The sequence below is a fragment of the Orcinus orca genome, chromosome 15 (assembly GCF_937001465.1).
Source record: "Orcinus orca chromosome 15, mOrcOrc1.1, whole genome shotgun sequence".
Lineage (NCBI taxonomy): Eukaryota > Metazoa > Chordata > Mammalia > Artiodactyla > Delphinidae > Orcinus > Orcinus orca.
The window spans coordinates 87,963,780-87,987,973 of record NC_064573.1 but is presented as its reverse complement, the minus strand read 5'-3'; the positions used below and the strand labels follow the sequence as shown (position 1 = coordinate 87,987,973).

At 46.8% G+C, this 24,194-nt stretch overlaps 1 protein-coding gene across 3 annotated transcripts in view; it reads right to left on the bottom strand.

The window, feature by feature from the left end:
- Positions 1 to 23,277, bottom strand: part of ADGRD1 (adhesion G protein-coupled receptor D1) — a 145,741-nt gene extending 122,464 nt beyond the window's left edge. For 2 of the 3 annotated variants that reach the window (XR_007471934.1, XM_049698649.1), the window contains exons 1-4: positions 22,427 to 23,277; positions 22,306 to 22,342; positions 14,579 to 14,662; positions 10,214 to 10,336 (exon numbers count right to left, since the gene is read on the bottom strand). Coding sequence is in view for 2 of the 3 variants with exons in the window: in XM_049698649.1 (XP_049554606.1) it covers positions 10,214 to 10,336; positions 14,579 to 14,662; positions 22,306 to 22,342; positions 22,427 to 22,492 (310 nt within the window). In the remaining variant the exon portion in view is untranslated. The remainder of the gene's footprint in view (positions 1 to 10,213; positions 10,337 to 14,578; positions 14,663 to 22,305; positions 22,343 to 22,426) is intronic. The other variant, XM_004276633.3, reaches the window with a different exon arrangement.
- Between the last annotated feature and the right edge of the window lie 917 nt (positions 23,278 to 24,194).

The following is a 24,194-nucleotide window of genomic DNA, read 5'->3' as shown; positions in this document are numbered from 1 at the left end:
AATGGCCACCATTAAAAAGTCTACAAATAGGGCTTCCCTGGTGGCGCAGTGGTTGAGAGTCCGCCTGCCGATGCAGGGGACGCGGGTTCGTGCCCTGGTCCGGGAAGATCCCACATGCCGCGGAGCGGCTGGGCCCGTGAGCCATGGCCACTGAGCCTGCACATCCGGAGCCTGTGCTCCGCAACGGGAGAAGCCACAACAGTGAGAGGCCCGCGTACCGCAAAAAAAAAAAAAAAAAAAGTCTACAAATAACAAATGCTGGAGAGAGTGTGGAGAGAAGGGAACCCTCCCACACTGTTGGTGGGAATGTAAACTGGTGCAGTCATTATGGAGAACAGTATGGAGGTCCCTCAAAAAACTAAAAACTAGTGTCATATGACCCAGCCATCCCACTCCTGGGCATATATCCAGAGAAAACTCTAATTCAAAAAGATACATGTGGGGCTTCCCTGGTGGCGCAGTGGTTGGGAGTCCGCCTCCGATGCAGGGGACGCGGGTTCGTGCCCCGGTCCGGGAAGATCCCACATGCCGCGGAGCGGCTGGGCCCGCGAGCCATGGCCGCTGAGCCTGCACATCCGGAGCCTGTGCTCCGCAACGGGAGAGACCACAACAGTGAGAGGCCCGCGTACCGCAAAAAAAAAAAAAAAAAAAAAAAAAGATACATGTGGGCTTCCCTGGTGGCGCAGTGGTTAAGAATCCGCCTGCCAATGCAGGGGACACGGGTTCGAGCCCAGGTCCGGGAAGATCCCACGTGCTGCGAAGCAACTAAGCCCGTGCGCCACAACTACTGAGCCTGTGTTCTAGAGCCCGCGAGCCACAACTACTGAAGCCCACGTGCCTAGAGCCCGTGCTCTGCAACAAGAGAAGCCACCGCAATGAGAAGCCTGCACACCACACAAACAGTCTCTCACCACAACTAGAGAAAGCCCGCGGGCAGCAACAAAGACCTAACGCAGCCAAAAATAAATAAAATAAAATAAATTTTAAAAAAGATACATGTACCCCAATGTTCATAGCAGCATTATTTACAATAGCCAAGATATGGAAACAACCTAAATGTCCATCAACAGATGAATGGATAAAGAAGATGTGGTACATGTATACCATGGAATACTCCTGAGCTATAAAAAAGAATGAAATAATGCCATTTGCAGCAACATGGATGCAACTAGAGATTATCATACATAGTGAAGTAAGTCAGAAAAAGAAAGACCATATGATACCACTTATATGTGGAATCTAAACTATGACACAAATGAACCTATCTATGAAACAGAAACAGACTCACAGACCTAGAGAACAGACGTGTGGTCGCCAAAGGGAAGGGTGGGTGGCGGAGGGATGCAGTGGGAGTTTGGGGTTAGCAGATGCAAACGATTACACTTAGAATGGACAAACAACAAGGTCCTACTGTAGAGCACAGGGAGCTATATTCAATATCCTGTGATAAACCATCATGGAAAAGAATATGAAAAAGAATATATACCTGTATCACTGAATCACTTTGCTGTATAGTAGAAATTAACACAGCATTGTAAACCAACTATACTTCAATCAAAAATTTTTTGATATTAAAGCCAATAAAACTTAAAAAAAAAAAAACAAGGCCATCAATTTCCCTCTCGGGCTGTGGTTTCACCTTAGATAACACCTGACGCGGTAAGCTCGGGATGCTGTAAGGGAACCTCACAGACTGGGCGGCTTAAACGACAGCTATTTCTGACAGTTCTGGAAGCCGGAAGGCTGTGATCATTTTGCCAGCAAAGCCCTCTTGCTGGTTTTAGCCTCACGTGGCCTCCCTTGATACGTGCACACAGAGAGAGCCCATGTTTCCTCCTCTGCTTATAAGGGCCTTAACCCCTCACCCTCGTGACCTCATTGCACCCTAACCACCTCCCAGAGGCCCACCTCCAAATACTATCATAGGGATAAGATTTCAACACGTGAATTTGGGGAGCACACATTCAGTTCATAACAGCACCCTCATTCATTCAACGAACATTTAATCAGTGGCTGATATACATCAGACTCTATGAGGGAGGGTCCGGAGGCAGAAAAATGAGCAGACGCCGGGGTCCCTGGGCTCCTGGACTTACTACCGTGTGGGCAGGGAGAGACCAACGTGAATAGTCACGCGGGAGTCCCCCCAGTGACGGGTGTGATGAGCTCAGGGAGGAGAGACAAGAACGACAGGCATCGGGGCAGGGCGCCATCTACCCTGGAGGCTGGGAGAGGCTTCCTGAAGGTCTGAAGGGAACGGGTGTGACTCAGACAAGGGAAGGCACAGGACGAAGGACCGTGGAACGTTTAAGGAGCAGAGACCTCATATCAGTCTTGCGACAAGATGTGGCCAGGAGGGTAAGAGGGAAGCAGGTGAGGCTGGTGAGGCAGATGTGGCCAGGAGAGACTTGGGTCTGAGAGCTGCGGTTAGGAGGGAAATCTGAGACGGTACCTCTGTGTTAGTTTCCTACAGATCACCGCATAGTTCTATGCCTGATAACAACACGATTCACTCTCAGGGCTCTGGAGGTAGAAGTCCCGCTTGAGCTAAAACCAGGAGGTGAGCAGGGCTGCGTCCCCTTGGGAAGCTGCGGAGGAGAATCTGTTCCCACCCTCTTCCAGCTTCTAGAGGCGCCCACGTTCCTGGGCTCCTGGCCCCTCCCCCAACTTCAAAGCCATCCTCACATCTCTCTTTGACTCTGCCCCTCTGCCCCTTCCCTTTGTAAGGACGCCTGTGATGACCCTGGGCCCACAAAGGAGATCAGGACATTCCCCACCTCAAGTTGCTTGACGTAATCACTCAGCTTCACCCACTGCTAAATGGGTTAAGGGTACGTTGGGTTGCTTTGTATTATTTTTTACAACTGACTGCGTGTTCATTGACAATTATCTCAAAATAAAAAGGATTTCATAAAAATAAAAAAAAAAAGAAAAGAAAAGCGATTCTGCTCGGTTGGGAAGGCCTTTAATCTGATCTGGCTGGTTCAACATCCAATTTTATTACGGCGTATCTCAGGCATGGAAGTTGGATGTTCTCCCAGGTTTTGGTCAGTAGAGGCTCCAGAATTGGGGCTGTGGTTTCTTTATAAAGAATAGAGGACGCCAAGGGAATCTACCAACTGTAGGAGTGCGGGGTGGCCAAGGAGGAGGAGGAAAGAAGCAAGTGTGCAGGGTTCTGGTGGCAGAGCATCTCTACGGAGTGACCACCTGCCGAGTGCTTCCAAAAGAGCACAGGTGGGAGACAGGGATGGGGAGATTTGGGCTTCCTGGCTAAGCTGAGAAAAGAGCCCGACACCTAGGTAGCAGTCCACCAGCAAGGTTCTGCCGTAGATGCCTAACTCTGATTTTGTAAGACCCTAAGGTGTGATCCCTACCTCTGCATTTCAGCAGAGTACAGGTTGATATGAGGATTTTCACCTACATCTTTCTAAGAGTTGACAATTCCACCCCCTCTGGTGTCGGACACTTTCTCCAAGAAAATCTTAGCATATAGGCATGCCTTTACATAACATGAATCACGTGAGTCCCTTCTCGAGGGTCTTCCAGTTCTTCTGATTGTGACAAGGAGAAAGTCCATTCGTATGTAAGTAACAATTGCTAATCCCCATTTTAACACAGAAATGCCACATCTCAAATTTAGAGCCTCTGGTGGGCCATGGTACCCACGTAGAATTCAACAGTATAGGTGTCTTCTACTTATGGGAACCAAGATTGGTTTTCAGTTCTTGAGGGTGATCTAAAGTTTCCTTTTCAATTGAATCAAAGTAAGTAAAATTTAAAGAAAAGGTATAAGTATTATAGTTCAGGTGCTATGTGTATATGGCTAAAAAAAATCATGAAAACAATTTAAAAGTGAATGAAATTTAAGAATCACCAGTCTTAAAAACATTCTAGCATGACTGGAAATTTCGATAATTACATCATTCAACCTCAACCTATTAAAGTAAATAACGCGCTCTTGGCCTTCTTCTTTGGCATAAACACATCCTGCCTCACTGCCTGCATGGTCGATGTTACAAAAGTTGAGTTAAGGGGATGACATGCCATTTTTTTGGGTCCACTTTAGGACTATGAGAATAGAGTTACATCTGGCTGTGTAAGTTTCCTCGGTACAAATTTCAAGGGATCTACTCTCATCCATTCTCAATATTGTGGAGACCCAGCTGGCAAAAAACTCATAGAGAGTGGTTCACAAGATTCTTATTCATCCTAGACACACAGAACAATTGAGGAGCCAAGTGTGAGGCTATATATGGTCCAGTGAACACAAGAGACCTTACTCTTAAAGTAGAAACATTACAAGGTATCAACTCCATGGACCAGTGCTGTCTTCCCTAATAATATCTGATTTTTACTTGACAAAGAGAAGCTGTGACGATGGTGAAGCTTCCACACTGTATCCTTAGATTTTTTTTCCCAACTCCATGATTACAAGATAAGGAAGTAACAATCAAATAAGGTGGGAGAAATGATACAGCAAAGAGCAAACTTTTGAGAGAAAAAGAGCTGAAGGTCATAGTGGTGGGGAATCTGGATAACAGAAGAGACACCAGGTGAAAGATAAGGAGTTCCATCTTCGGCCATAGTTGAGTTTGCAGTGGTAGGAGAACATGCGATATACGAAATGCAGAGATAAGATGATAGAGACCCAAAGGGGCAGTGTTTCTCAGACTTTAGTGTACACGACAGAGGCCGTAAACTCAAAAGCCCATCTTGCCAGGAGGATTGACTCTGTAAGACAGCCAGCGTGTTTCTCGAAGGCAGCTCAGACTGTATCTTTCAACATGCAGACACACTTTCTCAGATCAAACACTGCATATCAAATACTACTCATGTCTACCCTTCTTGCCCCCCAAGAAGGCTCTGTTTAATTTCTTCTAGAAATGCCTGGTGCTGTAGGACTCTCTTGCACACTAACCATTTCTCTTCTCATTATTATGAGACCAACAGGTGAGTGGCAGCTGCCCTTCAGTCTCAGCAAGCAGGGAACTGAGAACGCTGGGGACTCAGGAAATCTGGAGACCACTGGACCATTCCAAAGGAAACAGTCAGTAACCAACCGCTGCCCGGTGGGCAGGGAACACTGTCGGATTTTCTGATTTTTTTAAGAGAAGTCAGAAGTATAGATTTTTTAATGAAATTTTCTCTTATATAGGAATTAGATATTAATTTTTTTAAAAAAAAACATTTAAAGCACTGTGAGAGAGGCTCTGTTTCTGCAAACAGTGAGCCAGGCTATTTGGACCCACCCATCCTGTCGAGAACAATTTAGAAAGCTGATTAAAATATAAAATATGTGAGAATCGACATAACGCCAGCAAACAAAACACATCTGTGGGACGGAGTCAGCCTTGGCCAGTTCTGTGATTCGGTCCATGAGAATCGCCTGGAGGTCCTGGCTAAGACTACAGATTCCCAGGCCTCATCCATGGACATTTTGATTCAGTGGGTTCTGGGCTGGAGCCTGAGAACTTCCATTTTTAACGATCTCTGCAACAGACTCTTCTGCTGATGGTCCGGAAACAACACTTTGAGATACTCTGCACTAAATCGCCATGTGCCCCCTCTTGTGCCCCCTCTGGGCCTCGGTTTCCCGCTCTGTGAAATGGGCGTACTGAATGAATACTTCTCTCTGAGACTCCATCAGGCTTTCCAACAGCCCCATAAGCCCCAGTCATCTGAGGGAGACAGAAGTTGGATCCATGCCCAGCCTGTATCCAGCAGACCATTCTGGAAATTACCGTCCTGAAACTCAATTCTGCAAACATTTTAGCATTTTGTTGACAGCTTTTTAAATTTAGTAACCTAATGCAAAGGGCAAAAAAGTGCTATCGAAGTTGAGAAGAAGGGAATGTGGATGGTGAGATTTCCCAGCTGCTGCTGCGGAGCTGTAGCAGGCTTCCTGGTGTTTATAAGCAGGGGAAGCTCTAATGCACAAGAGGAAAAGCAAAGGGCGCATTTCCAGAGGGAGGAAAGGTAGAGCTAATGAGCAAAGCAGAGAGAATGTCTTTCCAAGGTGATTTAGAGTTGAACTCAAATTAGAGATAATTACTCAAGATGGAATTTAATCCAATAACAGAAATAAGTTTCTAAAGGTCCAAGGAGTGCAAAACTGGGACAGGCCCCTTCAGGAATGGAGAAGGACCCATCGAGGGTGATATTCAAATGACAGCCCATCAGACATTTGCTGGGGAAGCATTCAAAGGAATTTAACATCAAAAAGACAGTTAGACTAGACGTATCTGTTCAAGAGACATGGATCAAACATCTACGACGCTGATACTCATCCCTGAAAATACAGCAGGGACCGAGACAGAGTCCCTGCCTTCACAGAGCTAAAGGCCAAAGAAGGAGGACAGACAAGGAGCAGGTCATCCCCCCCGGTGCACGGGCTGGAGGGAAAACATTCAGGGAGATGTGAGAACACAGACGGAGGAGCGCAGCTGGTCTGGGACGCATCCCTGCAAAAGTAACACTCGAGCCGAGCTCTCAGGGTCTACAGGGGAATGAAACAAGATGCTGGAACATTTCAGGAAGAGTCCCTTCCCAGGTTGAGTTTCCCCGCTTGTGTGTTTGCCGGTCGTGGGAGCTGGCAGTGAGACACCTCGGTATTTAAGGAACATAGACTGTGTTTCCTTCGGTTAATGTTCAAATAGCCTTTTTCTCTCAAAAGTTCCTCCTGCATTTGCACCCAGCACCCATGAGAAAACTTGCCCAGGAGACACCATTTGCCAAAAGGCAGGCCTCACGTTCAGCTCAGAGAAACAAGGGCAGCTGGCTGAGCGGGTGGAGAGAAGCCCTAGCGTGAGCAGGGTGTGTGTTCAAGAGCTTGGAGTGAGCAGCCTGGCAGAGGAAGACGACTCCACGTTCTACCTGCGAACTTGGAGAGGGACAGCTAAACTGCTCAGATGTTTTATCCTTTTTGGAAAAGCTCTAAACCTCAATCCTGTCTCCTAAAACATTCTTTAAAAAAAGTCAGCCAAAACTATGAACAGAGGCCACAAGAGAATTGGGAAATCACAAATATGAAAACAGTTGACCGGCTGGACTGGGCATGGGGAGCGTTTCTCTCTTTATTTAAATGTTGGGGGAATTCTCTGGCGGTCCAGTGGTTATGACTCGGCACTTTCGCTGCTGGGGCCCGGGTTCGATCCCTGGTCAGGGAACTAAGACCCCACAAGCCGTGCAGTGAGGCCAATATATATATATATATATATAACCCATTATTATTATAACAACCTTATCTATATACAAGTTTCGTTATAAGAATAATGGGACATACATTTGTGCCCACCATCACCTCCAAAAAAACATGTGGAGGACGCTAGATCAATGTATCTGAAAAGGCTGATCCAATGTTGCCTACGTTTTAATCACTCACATTTTCATCTTATCTGAACAGCACCTAGATGATTATTATGAAACACTGTTCTTTAAGTCAACCCACTCAAAGCTTACTACTTATTGAAGTCTCATCCTAAAGAATATCTATGAAAGCTATCTTAAGCTTCTGACAAGCTATCTTAAAATAAAAACATAGCCATTAATTGTTTAATCGCTCCAAGTGCCCCTGAAATCATCTCACCTACTTCACATGCTACGTGGACTTTGATTTGGAAAATGCTGGACAGACCTTCGCTGTTCTCCTTAAACCCAGAAATACAAGCTATTTGAGGCCCCAGGGAAACCCACCAGAGCAAAGGATATGCTCAGTAAAATGGGGAGACGCATGCAGTGGTCCTTAGGATGGTACCCATGCTCGGTGGCCCTGTCTGAAGACCACACCAAGGGAGGTGGATGGAGGAATACCCAACCTCCCTCTGCATTCGCATTAAGCCCCCCAGCAGCACGGTCTCTGGGGGCCAAGGCTGACCTGAGGCTCCCTGGCTTCCCTGGATATCTGCCATTCTCTAGAGAAAGTGGCCACCCGAAAAACACCTTAAAAAGCTCCAGTTAACATGACACAGGAAAAGTTATCAACAGGGTGGGAGGTGAAGCCAAAGTTCACAGCTCTCTCTACCACCTGAGCTCTCGTCTGTCTCATTTTTTTTTGAGGATGAAATGAATTAATACATGTAATGGGATTAGAACACTGACTGGCACGACGTAAATGATTAGCAATTGTAGGTCATTGTTATGATCAGTCCAGCCATGTCAGCCCCTGTCATAGGGTCACATACAAGCGAGCAGATTGGGTGAGTTCCAAGATCCTGGTGACAGGAGGGAAGTTTGGAGACACCCAAACCTGACCCCAAGGGCCTCTCAATGCTGGACCAACCACGTGCCAGTCTTCAGAGCAACCCCATGAGCAAGGTACTTTGATTGACCCGTTTTACAGATAAGGAACTTGGACTCAGAGGTTAGATGGTTACCCAAGGTCACCGCAGAAAGCATTAGAACAGGAACTGGAACCCAGGCCACCTGGCCTCAGAGCCCATGCCGTTACCGTGCTCTGTGCCCAACCGGCCCAATGATCAAAGGGTCAGACGTCTGTGATGAACCAAAGGGCAATGTCCATCACAAAGGGGGCCGTTCCATTCAGCCCCACCCAGTCAGAATGGGCCGGCGGCTGGGAGGGCTGGATTTCTCAAGAGAAATTGGAAATTCATATTTTTATGTGAAATCTTCCTATTTTTCAACATTGGCAACTAATTAAAAGTTTTTAACTCCGTGATTTTGCAAAACGAAATGCAGCCACAGGCCAGAGTCAGCTCGGAAGCCTCTTAATTTAGGACCGCAGCGTTCAGGTGAAACCTCCCAATAGTTCTGATTTGCAATAGCTGGGCTGCCCCACTGGCCCCATCATAGTCACCCTTCAAAGGCTGGTCACCTGTGATCGTCCCAGCCACTGGAATTCCCGGGACCTTCCATCCCACACGGGTCAATTCCAGTTGGTAGCGGAGGCTGTAGAGACACACCTGTCCTCCGGGAGAGGCCGTTCCCTACAGACCCAGAGAGAGACCAGGCAGAGACCCCCGCTCGCCGCCCCCCTGACCGAGGCAGGGCAGGGCTGAGGCAGGCGTGCCTGCCTTCTTGCTTCTCTGAGCCCTTGTAGCTGAGGCGGGGCTGTTTTAAATTTAGAGGAATAAACAAGGCTGCTGTGTTTATGGGGTTCTTTGAATCCAGGAACAACTTGAACTGTGGATTTGTAAACCTGGCGTGGTTTGGGACCTCGAAACCCTTTCTCAAAACTCTGGGTTCTGCGAAGTCCAAAACGTTTCCTTCCACATGTTATCACCTTGTTAAGCTTTTGTTTACTTTTACTGGAATGTAACCCATTATGGCCCAGAGTCAAGAACAATGAATTCATCACAGGGCGGTTTTGATAAGGCCATGGATGTCCAAAAAGCCTTAGGGCTTTCAAGTTGGCTTGCATTAAACTTTCTTCTTTCCTAGAAAGAAAATGTTTTATTTCCTTAGGATAATGGAACTTGGAAACTGGGAGCTGATTTGGATGGCAAAGAACAATTTCCCAGAAAGTTTTGAAATGTGGCTCAGACGTCCATTGTCTGAAGCTCAGACACTGGAGAGCAGTTGACTTTTCATAGAAGAAGAAAAAAAAAAAAAAAAAAGAAGGAATAGGTTCCTAACTTCTCTTTTGCATCTATGTGTTTCGTCCATGTGCATTATTTTAACCACAGACCTGCAACCTCTTGCTGGGACATCTCTCTCCACTGCCCCCTCCAATCTTGATGGATATAAAAGGAGCAAACCCATGGGACAAGCCTTAAAAGGCTCGCCCCGCCCAGATCCATCGCCAACATCCTGGAGCCAGAAATAACGTTCTGTGACCACAGCATCAATTTACTTCCCGCAAACTCCACGGCCCCATCCAAACTACAGTGTGACGTCACGGTGCCTGCTTTTTATGGAGGGTTCTTTTTTGTTTGTTTCTTGGGTTTTCTGGTTGTTGTTGTGTGTTTGATTTTGCTTTACAAGATTAAATATTTTGCTCTCACGCCTTCACGAGACATGAGACGGTGTTTTAATTCCATCTCCAGGACCAGTCTCTCATGAGAATGCTAGGTGTCTGCTTCCCTATCCCTCCCCTCCCCTCCCCTCAAAGCCGTATGTGACATTTGCACGCATCCTGCCGCTGAACTTCGCCTTCACATCTGCCATGGCCCAGAGCAACAGATGGTACCTGGCAATGAAATGAACTTAAAAAAAAAAAAGAAGAAGAAAAAGAAAAAGAATGGAGCTCATCACTCACCCTCAGGGCCGCACTGTGCTGGATTACTGATGCAAGAAGTTTTGTACCTTCCGTAATAGAGAAATGTGACTCCTTTTTCCTCCTTGAGGTAAATGCCTTTGTTGACCTTTCCTTCTACAATATCTAAGTGAGAAGAATGGCAACACTGTAGGTTAATGATCGCATGAGATGCAACATCCAGAGATGTGTCAGGCTTACAAACAACTTACATCTAAGTAGACTGTGTTAATTTATATTTATAATTAAATATTTCGAACATTATATATTATTATATAATATCAACAGTAGTTAACGTTTCATAATTAAGAACTAAATCACAAATAATATACATTCGTGTCAATATTAAGTATTCTATCCTATTAATATTGTATCACATTAATTAATATCATACCAGCGTATACTAGGTACTGTAATATAACACTATTATAATTGCTACGTCGGCCGACAGTTGAGTTACCAGAAGCCATGTGATTAGACTCTCCTACTGTCCTAAACTTTCATTCCATCCACCTCTTCATGAGTTCTCACTGCCACCTTCACACTAGACTTTCCAAGTGAAACACTGAGATTCAAGTTTGAACGTAAAACTACATGTGAACTCGCTCTCCTTTTGAGTTCTCATTGAGAGCTCCCAATCCTAGACATGGGAGCCCATGATTTTCAGAGAATTCATTTTCAAACTCTAGGAAGGACATGCAGAGCTACACTTCGAGTCGTCCCAGAAGAGCCCGCCAACGACAAGACCGCAGGGCCAGCGGTCCTGGCAGAGACGCCAGCTCCGCCTTCTTTTTGTTTGTCCCATTCCCATAGCAAACCTCTCTGATGGTGTCAGTGCGATGTCAGTGGTTTACAGAATTGAAGCCAAGGGTGATGAGTCACGTATCGTTGACTGGGGTCAGAGTTGCCCAGATGACCCTCTGCCCTGTGGCACACCCTCTGCCTTCGGAGCCGTTGAGCCAGATGAAGACGTACAGAGCACTGGAGGCTCTTTGACCGACTGCTACCCCAGCTCAGATTTTCTGACAACCATTGGCATGTGGATACCAACTCAAAGGGCTTCAAGTTTTTCCTTATCGTGTTTAAATTTTTTTTTTTTTTTTTTGCGGTACGCGGGCCTCTCACTGTTATGGCCTCTCCCGTTGCGGAGCACAGGCTCCGGAAGCGCAGGCTCAGCGACCATGGCTCACGGGCCCAGCTGCTCCGCGGCATGTGGGATCTTCCCGGACCGGGGCACGAACCCGCGTCCCCTGCATCGGCAGGCGGACTCTCCACCACTGCGCCACCAGGGAAGCCCTAAACTTATTTTTTTTTAATCTATCTCGTTTATTGCTGGAGACGATCTACATATTACAAAGTTACATGGGCAACTCACAGTTCATGATTGAATGAGGCTGTATAAACCCCTAACAAGACAGTTTGCTTGGCAAAATTAATTTTGGAAGCGAAACACCCCATCGTTGACAGAGCAATCAGGTGATATATTGTAAAAAGATCAGGAGTGAGACCTAAATTACCTGAGCTGACCCTCCCCACTGACCAGAGAGCTGCCCAATGGCTACTATCCATTCTGCTCTGTGCTGCATAAGCAAAATCCGAAACACACGGGCTCTGGAGGGTATTAAATAAGATAGTCATTTAGCCATGACTCTTGTGGGTGTGTCTTAGAAAACAGCTTCTAATGATTAAAAAGAAAAAATTCCAGCTACAGAAGAAATGCCGATTTTAATGTTTGTAAGAGATCAAATTTTTGATGAGGTATTTTAAAATCGACTTTAATTTTCCATTCAAAGGGCATGTTTTTCCCCCTCCAAAGAATCCATTTAAAAATCCAAACAAGTTCTATTTGTAGAAACTACTCATCTTATGTCTGTATTGTTCTGAAAACCAGCAGCTGGTCTGGAAGACCCTGGTCGCTTGAAAGCGTATAGACACCCCCTAGTATACTGCAATCCGTGGTAACTCCTTTAGACCTAATTCGAAGTTGTTATGTTCAATACCCTGGATCTTTGGCCCTTTTTCTGGTTATTTGCTTGTTTGCTAGTCAAGATATAGTGAACTCATATAGAACCAACTTGGAATGGCCTTTCAATTCATTGCAGATCCAAACTCGACAGAACACAGAAGAAACATGTGCTCACCTACGGTTGCAGAGAAATTTGAGTAGGCAGAGTCATTGGTATATACAAAGGTAGAATTATGGGGAGGAAGCACAGTGAGGTTGTGGGTTCGTAATGCTGGGTAAAACAACAAAAGAGAAAAGCACAATGAATGAGTGACATAAAAAACAAATGGAACCGACACATCTCTCAACTCAACGCGCATCGACAAGTGCGCCTTTCATCCCGCAAACGGCTTGGATTTTCTCTTCCGACCCCACCTCCCTCTTATTTTCTCAGGGGACATTAGGGCAACTCCAGCGGCCCCGTTCAGTCCCAAACCTAGGGCGTGATCGCCGCTGTATTCGGTTGCGGTTTGCTGCCTCCCGTTCCCATCCAGATACTCAGTTGAGAGATATGAAATTGAACTTGGCCACAAAATAGCCTTAACAAAAGGATTGACGGTTGTGATGTCACAAGAACTGATGAAACAGCAAGACGGCATGAAAACACCTGCGTGTTATTATGACGAATGGACAAAACAACAGAGAATTCAGCGACAAATGACAAAGCAGTGTGTCCATGCAATGACTCCCAACACCATTCGACTGCCCCCGGGAGTGAAATGCGAAGCCTGGAATCAAATTGAAACATGCCGGTAAAGCACGGCCACGTGAAGAATGGACCCAACAGAGCAGTGCAGTGAAACCTGCATCATAAAAGTGTCTCGGGACAAACACCGATAGAGCTCGAGATTTACGGGAAAATAACACTTTGGGTGAACAAACTTCAACCACAGTGCAATTCTATCTGATAATCTATGGCGATGAAATGAGGGGGTGAGGAGAGACATACGGATCTTTATTGGAGCTCTGTTTGAAGTAATTCCTAAAATAGCGCCTGGGTCCTAAACAAGGAGCTCTTTTGACAATGCAATTTCCACTTGGAATGATCTCATTTCAAAGGCTTTAAAGTAAAGGCCCTGAGAAAAGAAAATTAGATTATAACAAGGAGAAACCATGTCTTTTAACCTGAGGTAGTCATAAAATAACTATCAGAGGGACCTTCCATCCCTATGGTACAGACTATTTCGAGAAAATATGGAGCCCCAGTGGCCCAGTCCAGGTTTTCCTGTGGCCGCCACTGCTGCCTGATACGCAGACAAGCAAGAGGCAACGCAGAATAAGGCAGGGCCTCCGGTGGCCCTACACAGGAGGACAGCACCGTTCAGGGACGCTGCTCCTTGACTGAGCTCCTCTAAGGATGCCAGCAGACTTCAGCCATAATGCTTCTCAATTTGCAAATTAAAAAAAAAAAAAAAAGGTTTTAGAATCTGAGTTGGCAATTTACGGCAGCACATGAAGTCCCAGGAATAAGGAAAACACCAGTGTGCTGGTGTGGAAAGCACAGTAATCAGCAATGGGGCGGGGGGGGGGGCGTTTAATCCATTCCAAAGAACCCGTATAGACAATCTGAGCGCGTGCCAGGATGGCCGTACATAGCTCTCCCGTTATACACATCAGTCGTTGGACATGATCAAGTGGAATAAGGAAATAAAAATTAAAATGTCAAAGCATCCCAAATCACTCAAAACTCAGACTTCAAAAAAGCATCTTATTGGAATGCAAAAATGCTCAGGGCTGTCTGGGGTTTCTCCTTCTCAGGATGTCTGAATTGCTGCAGATAGAAACTTTATCTTCCATGGAACTGGGGACCCTTGGAAGCATCTTAGGTGATGTTGGATCTTTTCACAGGAGGGCTTCCAGTGACGTGTAGAGGAGCTGACAGGTAGGTCGGGGGGGTACCTTTGCTAAGTGAAGTCGTGACCCCGCAAACAAGGGGGTCAGTCTTCGTTGGCACGACATTTGGCCCTAGGTTCCAATGGGCCCCCGCTCTGGCAGGCATGTAGATTACCCCATTTGTGCCTACCTAGAAAACGTACATCGGGACTTGTCCAGAGACTGATCCACCATGTACCGCTTAAAGCTGAAAACAACTGCATTTGTTTAAAGGTTGTTGGACGAAATGCACATCTTAATGTTTTGAAGCATAAATTCTGTCCTTCCACCATAAAAACATATAAAAGTTCTAGTAAAATCCTTTGCCATAACAATGATTAGGGAGAAGCTACACAAATGTTTATTCATCTCCGTCATCGAGGCTGACTTCAGAGAGGATACTGTTTGTTCCCTTGTCCCTCCCAACGGCCCCTGATTCCCTAGGGAAAGTGCATTCCTGGGGCCCTGGTTACTGTCCCCACCCCGTCTACCTCCAGTTGTCTCCTGAAGTTCGTGGATCCCATCCACACTTTCCAACGGCCAGTAATGGGAAGCAGAAGCCAAGACGTCAAACCCTTGGGGGAGAAAAGAATAAAAATGTTACATCACCATTAGGAAAGAAAGAGCTGGACATACGGAACCACTTACCACCTCCATCAGGAATTGGGGAAAGGGTAAAAGTGTCAGAGTGACTGTGGGATGTATTCAAAATGCATTTGAATAGATTCAATACACACTCCCAGTGTTCAAAACACTCAGTAATGAAATGAGTGTTTTTACAGAATAAAACATAATAAATAGGAATAGAGAGATACCTTTTAACCAAAGAAAATAAAAGCCACGATGCCTAGTGGTGCAACACAAGAAGCACACCCATGCGTGTCAGAAAAAAAGACAAGAATGTCCATTACCCCAGTATTACTTCCTGCGTTTTAGAAGACAGAGCTGATACAGTCAGACAAGAGAAAAAGATGAGGTTGAAGGGCTTCCCTGGTGGCGCAGTGGTTAAGAGTCCGCCTGCCGATGCAGGGGACACGGGTTCGTGCCCCGGTCCGGGAGGATCCCACATGCTGCGGAACGGCTGGGCCCGTGAGCCGTGGCCGCTGGGCCTGCGCGTCCGGAGCCTGTGCTCCGCAACGGGAGAGGCCACAGCGGTGAGGGGCCCGTGTACCGCAAAAAAAAAAAAAATGAGGTTGAAAAAGAGGAGGAAACCAACACCGATATTGTGCAGACGTTGTGTAAGGTTCTTTACAAATACTTCCTCATTTCATTCTAATGATACTCTATAAGATAACTGTACTCTTAGCCTATCTGTTATGACAAGGAATAAAATGCCCCCTCAGGAGTCACCCAGCTGACTGGTGTCCTCCATACACGTCTCCTGCATTGGTCCTGATCTTTCTATTATCTCTCTGCTTCCACCATACTAAAAATGAATCCTTCCAAAATTACCTTTATGCTCCTTGTACTTTGCGTAGACATCATTTTGTGCAGATATGTTCTTTTTTATTCTGCTCTTCTCACTAATACCATACAAATTATCTGATTTATTTTTTTCTCTCTAATGCTCATAATCGAGTTTGGGTAATAGTCCCTGGAGAGGCTGCACCATCACACACTGAATTGTTCTGCTAACTTGAATCTTCTTTTGGACTATTTCTCTGTGAACAGTTCCCAGAAGTGGAAATAATGGCCCAGATGACTAAATAATAATCAACTGCCTCGAATGTCTGCCAGATTACCAAAAAGATAAAATTAATAAAGTAATCTTTGTGTTGTTCATTGTAAAAGACGTGTTTTGGTTTTTTTTTTTGCGGTACGCGGGTCTCTCACCGTTGTGGCCTCTCCCGTCGCGGAGCACAGGCTCCGGACGCGCAGGCTCAGCGGCCACGGCTCACGGGCCCAGCCGCTCCGCGGCATGTGGGATTTTCCCGGACCGGGGCACGAACCTACGTCCCCTGCATCGGCAGGCGGACTCTCAACCACTGCGCCACCAGGGAAGCCCAAAGACGTTTTTTAAGAGGAGATAATATAATCATTATTTTCAAATGATATATGCCTGATAGTGAAAATGAAAAACTATTACAAATAAGAAAAGAATTTGGTAAGTGAAAACCTGTTACAAACAATAAAAGAATTTAGTAAGGAGGCCGATACAAATTAAATATGCAAATGTCAATAGCTCTCCTGTATTCAAATAATAATTCTAACAAACAGAAGAAAGGTTCTCATTTATAAATGCAGCCAAGACATTTAAGAACAAAAGAATAAGAACTATACAACATTCTCATGAAGAAAACAATAAAATCATGCTAACGGATATAAAAGAACCCTTGAAAAAATGAAGGACTTAACCTATTCTTGATTTTAAAAACCCCAAAATCATAAAAATATCTACTGAAGATGCTCAACTTTGCTAATTATTAGAGAAATGTCAATCAAAACTACAATGAGGTACCACCTCGTACCGGTCAGAATGGCCATCATCAAAAAGCCTACGAAAAATAAATGCTGGAGAGGGTGTGGAGAAAAGGGAACCCTTCTACACTGTTAGTGGGAATGTAAATTGGTGCAGCCACTATGGAGAACAGTATGGAGCTTCCTTAAAAATCTAAAAATAGAACTACCATAGGATCCAGCGATCCCACTCCTGGCCATATATCTGGAGAAAACTGTAATTTGAAAAGATACATGCACCCCAATGTTCATTGCAGGACTATTTACAATGGCCAGGACATGGAAGCAACCTGGGTGTCCATCAACAGATGAATGGATAAAGAAGATGTGATACACACACACACACACACACACACACACACACACACACACACAATGGAATACTACTCAGCCCTAAAAAAGAATGAAATAATGTCATTTGCAGCAACATGGATGGACCTAGAGATTATCCTACTAAGTGAAGTAAGTCAGACAGAGAAAGACAAATATCATATGATATCACTTATATGTGGAACTAAAAAAATGACACAAATGAACTTATCTATGAAACACAAACAGAATCACAGACAGAGAGAACAGACTTGTAGTTGCCAAGGGGGAGGGGGAGTGGGGGAGGGATGGATTGGGAGTTTGGGATTAGCAGATGCAAACTATTATACATAGAATGGATAAACAACAAGGTCCTATCATACGGCACAGAGAACTCTATTCAATATCCTGTGATAAACCGTAATAGAAAAGAATATGTAAAAGATTATATATGTATAACTGAATCACTTTGCTGTACAGCAGAAACTAACACACACTGTAAATCAACTCTACTTCAATAAAATAATTTTTTTCAAAATCAGTTCTTCAGCAAGAATTTCTCATCCATACATCCATACTGGATCATAATGTTTTGTTGATCCAGTTTGGTGAGAGAGAGGGGGAGGGAGGGAGGAGTATCAATATTCAAAAAGAAAAGCTAATAAAACCTTTAATTTTTCCTTTTCAGCTTTTATTCCAGATTTCCCCATTCCATCTCTTCCCTGTCACTTACTCTGTGTGTCAGTAAAGGGAAGCCCTCACCCCTTGAATCTGTGTAGGGCAATACGTGTCCACCGATTTTATTCAATGGAAATCTACACCACACAGAGGAAAATTGGTCCCTGCCAATTTGGGCAGATCTCGGACCCCTCCTGCCTGGCCCATGACACACCAAGCTCATTCCACAGTGGGACTCGCCTGCTGTCCCCCCTGCTCTTCTCTCGCTGTGCATAACCGACTCTGTCATTCAAGCCTCTTCCCTCAGGACACCCCCTCCAAGAGGCCTGCCCTGATCACCCCTCATCACCACCACCATCCACTCTTTCTCCCAATGCTTTGTTTTGTCTTCCCGTAGGGCTTACACTATAATTTGAAAGGCTTGTTAGTATATTTGTTTGTTATCTGTCTCCTATACCAGACTCTTAGCGACTTGAGTGCAGAGAATTTGTTCTATTTGCACCTTAGCCCCGTGTCTAAAACACAGCCTGGTGTGTGTGTGTATGTGTGCATGTGTGTGTGTGTGTGCATGTGCGTGTGTGTGTATGTGTGTGTGCATGCACGTGTGTATGTGTGTGTCAGAAATCTAGGTTTTTGCATTTGAACTCTCCCTCAAATTTTAATGTTAGCAATTAATTCTTAAAAAAACTATATAGGTGGAATGAATGATGAAATTGCAATAATGAATAAATAAAAGAATAAACCTAGAAAGACTATGTAATTCTGATGCCCCCCAATTTCTAAATGCCAAATTTCCATTTGTTCAATAGTGTATAAACATTATTTTTAAAAATTATATCATAAACACTTTTGTGTTTGCACTAGGACGATGAAGAATGAAGTTCCTACCATGACCTAGTGACTCTGAGGGTCCTTTATAGACAATACAACACGATGTTGGTGACGGATGTTAACTAGACTTACTGCGCTGAACGTTGCACAATATATACAAATACCAAATCATGATATTGTACACCTGAAAGTCATTATTAATTTTACATGCCAGTTATATCTCAATTAAAAAATAAAAATAAATAAAGGGAACAAACAATTGATTCACACAGGGAAAAAACCCACTACATAACTACGGGAATTATAATTACTATAATCACCTGTGTTAGCCTCCTTGCCATCTAAATGGGGCCAATGAGGTGAGCTGCCCCCATCTCCTGGAAATAGAACCAGCCGCTCTGTGTACCCCAGGGCCAGGAAACTTCTGGATAATGACATGGTTTATTAAGTCCCCTCATTACAAAAGTTATCTGTAAAAGGCAGGTTTATAAACTTTTTTCAAGTGATGTGCAATATCTTGGCCTTTGCCATTTATGGATTTAGATTTATCCACCATCACAGCTTCCTAGCACTGTCCTCGGGGCCAGAGCAAGAAATCGGGCAGCCTGGGGCCAGAGAAAAGGATCCAGGTGTGTGATGGAATCCCCAGTTTCCCCTCTCTGGGCCTCACCTCCATCAACTCTCAAATGGGGAGGTGGGCTAGAATAGCCCCTGGTGGTCCTTCCAACAGCATGCTATAGTTTGGCACAAAATGACAGTCACAGTCACAAAACACACAAATGCTCGAAACGATTCGAAGTTCTTTTTCAATTACTGATGAAACTAAATACCTATCTATGCGGCAGAGATAAAGACCAGGAAAATACCGAGTTCCCTGGGCTAGTTTAGAGAGGCAAGGCAGAAAACGAAGCCAAAACCCCAGCTGGGTGTTAAAATCACACAGGCTGTCTGTCATCAGGGACTCAGCTCACCAGACAACCAGCAAACCTTCAACGGACAGTGCGTCATCCAGCCAACAGGTATTCACCGAGCACCTAGTACTTGTAAGGCACAGGGCTGGGTACCATACCGAGAAAACAGGAAACGCTTACTAGTCCTCCTAGAACCTTAGAAAGGAAGCTTTGGTGTGGTTGCCCTTCAGGACACTAGGGGTCCAGCCTCTAGTGGGGACCCCGGCTCACCAAGCATCCCGGGCATACCTCCCCCACTGGGCTGACCAGGCTGTTCTCATCTTCAACAACCTCTGTATGAGTCTGACCACCCCCAGCTCCCTCCAAATTTGTGACCTTCGTTACCACTGTGTCTTATGAGCGCTGGGACCTCGGGCAGAGCACTTACTCTTGGGCAGAAACGCTTCCTCACCTGGAGGCTGGCAAAGCCGCCTCAGGGCACAGGGGGGCTGCATGGGAGCTACGCAAAAGCAGCCGGTACGCCATCGTGCTGGCGTTTTTATTTACCGCCTCCTGCTCCTTAGAATACAAGGCTACAATTTATGTAGCCTTTCCCACACGGATGGGTATGCAGGGTGTTTCCAAATTTCTTCCCATTGGGAACAGGGTCTCTGCATGTTCACTGTGTGCCTAGGCGGATGCCCTTGGGTGGAAGTCCTGGGAATCAGGTTTCCTCCACTGGGGCCCCCCTCAGGATGCCGCAGGCTTCAGGGGTCAGAAGCAGAAATGCATCAGGCCTCCCAGGTGCTGATGGTGCACAGATGACAGGAAGGGGGTTGAGGAGGAAGAGAAGACAAAATAAAAGGACTGGAGGAGGAGCGAGAGGAAGAAAATAAGGGAGAAAGGATGACAGGAAAAAAAAGGAGAGAGAGGGAGAGAAGGAGGGAAACAGGAAGGAAGGAAGGAAGGGGGGAAGGAGAGGAAGCAATAGGGTTTCGTCCATAGGGTATAAAAAAAATACAGAAAAACACCTAGATGTTCAATAAATATCAGCCTTCATTTTTATTCTTAGAAGGAAGGAAGGCGGGAGGAAGAAAAGGAAATAAAGGTTTAAAAATGTGGGGTGACCAAGGGGGGAGGAGGGTGGGATGAACTGGGAGATTGGGATTGACATATACACACTATTGATACTATGTATAAAATAGGTAACTAATGAGAACCTACTGTAGAGCACAGGGAACGCTACTCAGTGCTCTGCGGGGAGCTACATGGGAAGGAAATCCAAAAAGGAGGGGCTATGTGTATAGTAGAGCTGATTCACTTTGCTGCACCGCAGAAACTAACACAACGTTGTAAAGCAACTCTACTCCAATAAAAAGTAATAAAAAATTTTTTAAGTAAAATAAAATTAAAAAGTGGAGTGGGGAGAACAAGAAGAAAGAGAGATTGCTGGAGACGGGCGGATTCAATGCGGAGGAATCTCTCGCAGCTACGGAGCGCTGCTGACAAGGCAGCTTAAGACCCCAAACTCCCTGCACTCCAGCTGTCCGCCCAGGCCTCGGGGCACATTGCTCCTTTGCAGTAACATTTCTATGATCGTCAGTTTTGTTATTATTTCTCTGAGGTAGTTAGTTGACCAAGAAATGTTTTTTCTACCCTAAAGTCGGATGTAAGAGCATCACTTTCTCTATGGAACCAAGACTGAGTTCAAGCCACTCCCTGAAGCTAAGGGTCAAGGATGCCAGTGGACGTGGGTGGAACCGGGGGGCCGCAATGTGGCCAAGGGACCACATGGCAAACACCCTACAGCTTCCCTTCCCACCCTGACTGCGGCCGGGGTCCTAGGGCTGCCTTGTCGCCTTCCTGGCCACACGCACGTCTCTCCTGGGAAACCAGCGTGAGCTGTCAGCTGTGAGTTAGCGACAGGGCACGAACAGCCTCCGTTTGGTGCGATGCTAGATGACCTATTTATCCCCAAATCCTTCTTTCGGCGTTTTGGCTAAGGAAAGGGGAGCCTGTGGAAATTCACCGCCCTCACACCCTTTTCAACAAAAGATTGAACTCAAACATGAGGATGAAAGAGACACGGCAGCCCCTGTACCACTGAGACGGCAGGCGGAGGTGGCAGTGACGGCGGGGTGCTCCAGCACCCACCGCGACGGCCGCGTCACTCCAAAGGGGGCAGAGTCCCACCCCTCGTCTACCTTCACCCCGCACGGCTCTGGTGCTCCCACGAGACCGGAGCCTTCCCCTGGGAACTGGCTTCCCACCTGGGTGGGGTCAGGGATGCTGCACCCGCCATCTCTGGTGGGTCATGGAGTTGGCAGGGCTGCCCGTGACGATAATCGTGGCCAGAGGCATGCTCACCCCCAGGCCGGAGTTGTCCTCCGGGCTCCCAAGCGAGGACTTGGGGACGTTAGTGTAGGGTCCCCTCTACCACGCGCATGCCAGCCGGGCAGCAAACGGGAACAAGGGCCGGCAAAGCGAATTCCCGTCACTGTCACGCAGGCCGCCCCCTCTGCGAAGGGGCAAGGGAAGTTTTCATGTCTCCTCTATCCTCCCCGAGGAAAGCCTCAGGGTGGTGCTTCCAGACTGAGGACTCAGGGGGGCAAAGGAAAAGCGGACCCAGCCGGATGGGCAAGGGGTTTCCTCAGAGGAAATGGAGGAATCAAGCTCCCATCGGAGGGATGGGGACAGGACGGGGTGGTGCGGGGAAGGGGGGGATGCTCTAAGTCAGCTCAAGTGAATCTGTGCTGGAGACACATGGTGTAAGTAAGAGACAGAAGGTGCTTCACCGGTGAACACCCCCGTGTCCTGAATGCCCCGGAACCAGAAGCATCCGGGCACGGAGAGACCTGCTTCCCCGAGAGGGAGGTGCAGGATGACGAGTGACCCACGGGACAAGGTGCCAGGACAGCTGGTGGGGCCAGAGGAGCCCAAGAAGGGCCTCTCGCCCACAGCCTCAGAGACAAACAAGCGAACTGCTTCCAGACCCCGGGCTGGGCAGGGAGAGCAGGTAGTGAGCAGACCAGGAGGGAAGCTGCCTCACTTACCTGGATGGGCTTGTGACCTGGTGTCGGCTCCGTGCACCTGCACACAAAACACCACATTGTAAGAGATGCAGGGAACCTCCCGGCGAGTCCCGTCTCAGCGAGCAGCACCTGGGGACATTACCTGAAAATCACAGTAAGATAACAGCAGGCAGGAATGCCAGCAGCAGAGAGGCAGCAGTTTCCTCATGTTTTTTGCGGAGGCGAAAACGTGATCCAAGCAGACTTCCTGAGGGTCTGGGACAAAGTGGCGCGTTTAACTTTCGCTCCCTTGGGAAAGGGACATTTTCACAGGTTCCAGAAAGAAGAAAACCTTCTGTTTCCCTCGAGTTTGTGAACTGCAGAGAGTTAAGGCAGAGGGTCGTGAGAGTTAATGGGTGTTTCGTCTTCGTCTCCGGACTCAAGGGTCTTCGGTGATCGATAAACACACGGGAACGATCAGACCGGCTCGGGGACGCAGGGAGGAGACAGGCAGCTTCCGATCGCAGCTCCCGAGAAGCAACCCAGGGCTGCGGCTGCAGTGCCGAGGCTTGGGGGTGATCGTGGGTCCCTCGCAGTTTTCTGTTTCTGTCAAGAGTCTTCAGTGGTATCCACCCAGGTTCGGAGTTGGAAGTTTCTCTTTTTCCTGGAAGTGGGAGGAATTGTGTCTGGAGCTCCCTCGGGCTCCTGGGCTGGTGCGTTGCTGCCCGACTCCTTCTGGTGTGACTCAGGCTTGCACCTCGTCCGTCTGTCTGTCCCCCAGCGCTTGGGGTGGAGAGAGTGAGGGATGTAAGGCTCTCTCCTCAAACTTTGTTCTGTTCTGCTTCTCTATTTATGTCCCGCGGCTGCTGTGTCCTTTCTGGGTCCTAACACCAGCCTGTTATGCACCACTGGGAATTGCCTTCAGGATCTGAGGTTCAGAAGCAGAGCAGACAGGCACGGGGCACATACATACGTCAGCTACCTTCCGCCAGCGCCTCAGAGGCAGCGTAAATATGCATAAGTACAAGACGTACAACACACCGTAAACTCTGTTTAGAGCGGAGCCTCGCTTGCCCAGAGAGAGAAGGAAGGTGATTTAGGGATGGAAGAAGAAAATACACCGCACCCTCGTGCCCTCTGAGAGATGCCGGCCACGTTTTCTCTTTAACCCTTTCAGAGACGGATGAAACTATTTACAAGGTGCCCTGAGCGATCACACCAGTCCCCACAGCCCACCACAGCATCCAGGGTAGTGTTCTCAAGGTCACGGGTCCCCAGCTCCCGGGCCGTGGATGGGTCCTGGTCCGTGGCCTGTTAGGATCCAGGCCGCACAGCAGGAGGGGAGCGGCGGGCGAGCGAGGCTTCATCTGCCGCCCCCCATGGCTCGCATTATCGCCTGAACATTCCCCCCACCCTCTCCACCTCACCCCTAGCCCCCCATCCCACCTCCCCCGGTCTGTGGAAAAACTGTCTTCCACGAAACCGGTCCCTGGCGCCAAAAAGGTTGGGGACCGCTGCCCAAGGTGATAGCAAAGTGTCAGGCCCTTAGCCAGCCTCAGCCCACTTTACTAGAGACCAAAACTTTATACTGCATACATGTCCACACACACACACATGCACGCACGATTATAATCACTGCTATAATGTGCTATGTGATTTAGATAACACTTACCTCACTGTACCATCTCCAGTGCTTACTGGCTGTGTGCTCTTAGGCAAGTTACTGAACCTCTCTGTTTCATATTCCTCATCTGTGAAATGGAGGTAATAGTTTCCGCTCCATAGAGTTGTAACAAGAAATGAGATGATACATACAGGGCTCTCAAAGCAGTGCTTGGAAAATACATAGCACTCCATAAATGCTAGCTATTTTTTGCAAAGAAAAAATGTCACTCAATAAATGTTAGCTGTGATTATTATTACTATAAAGT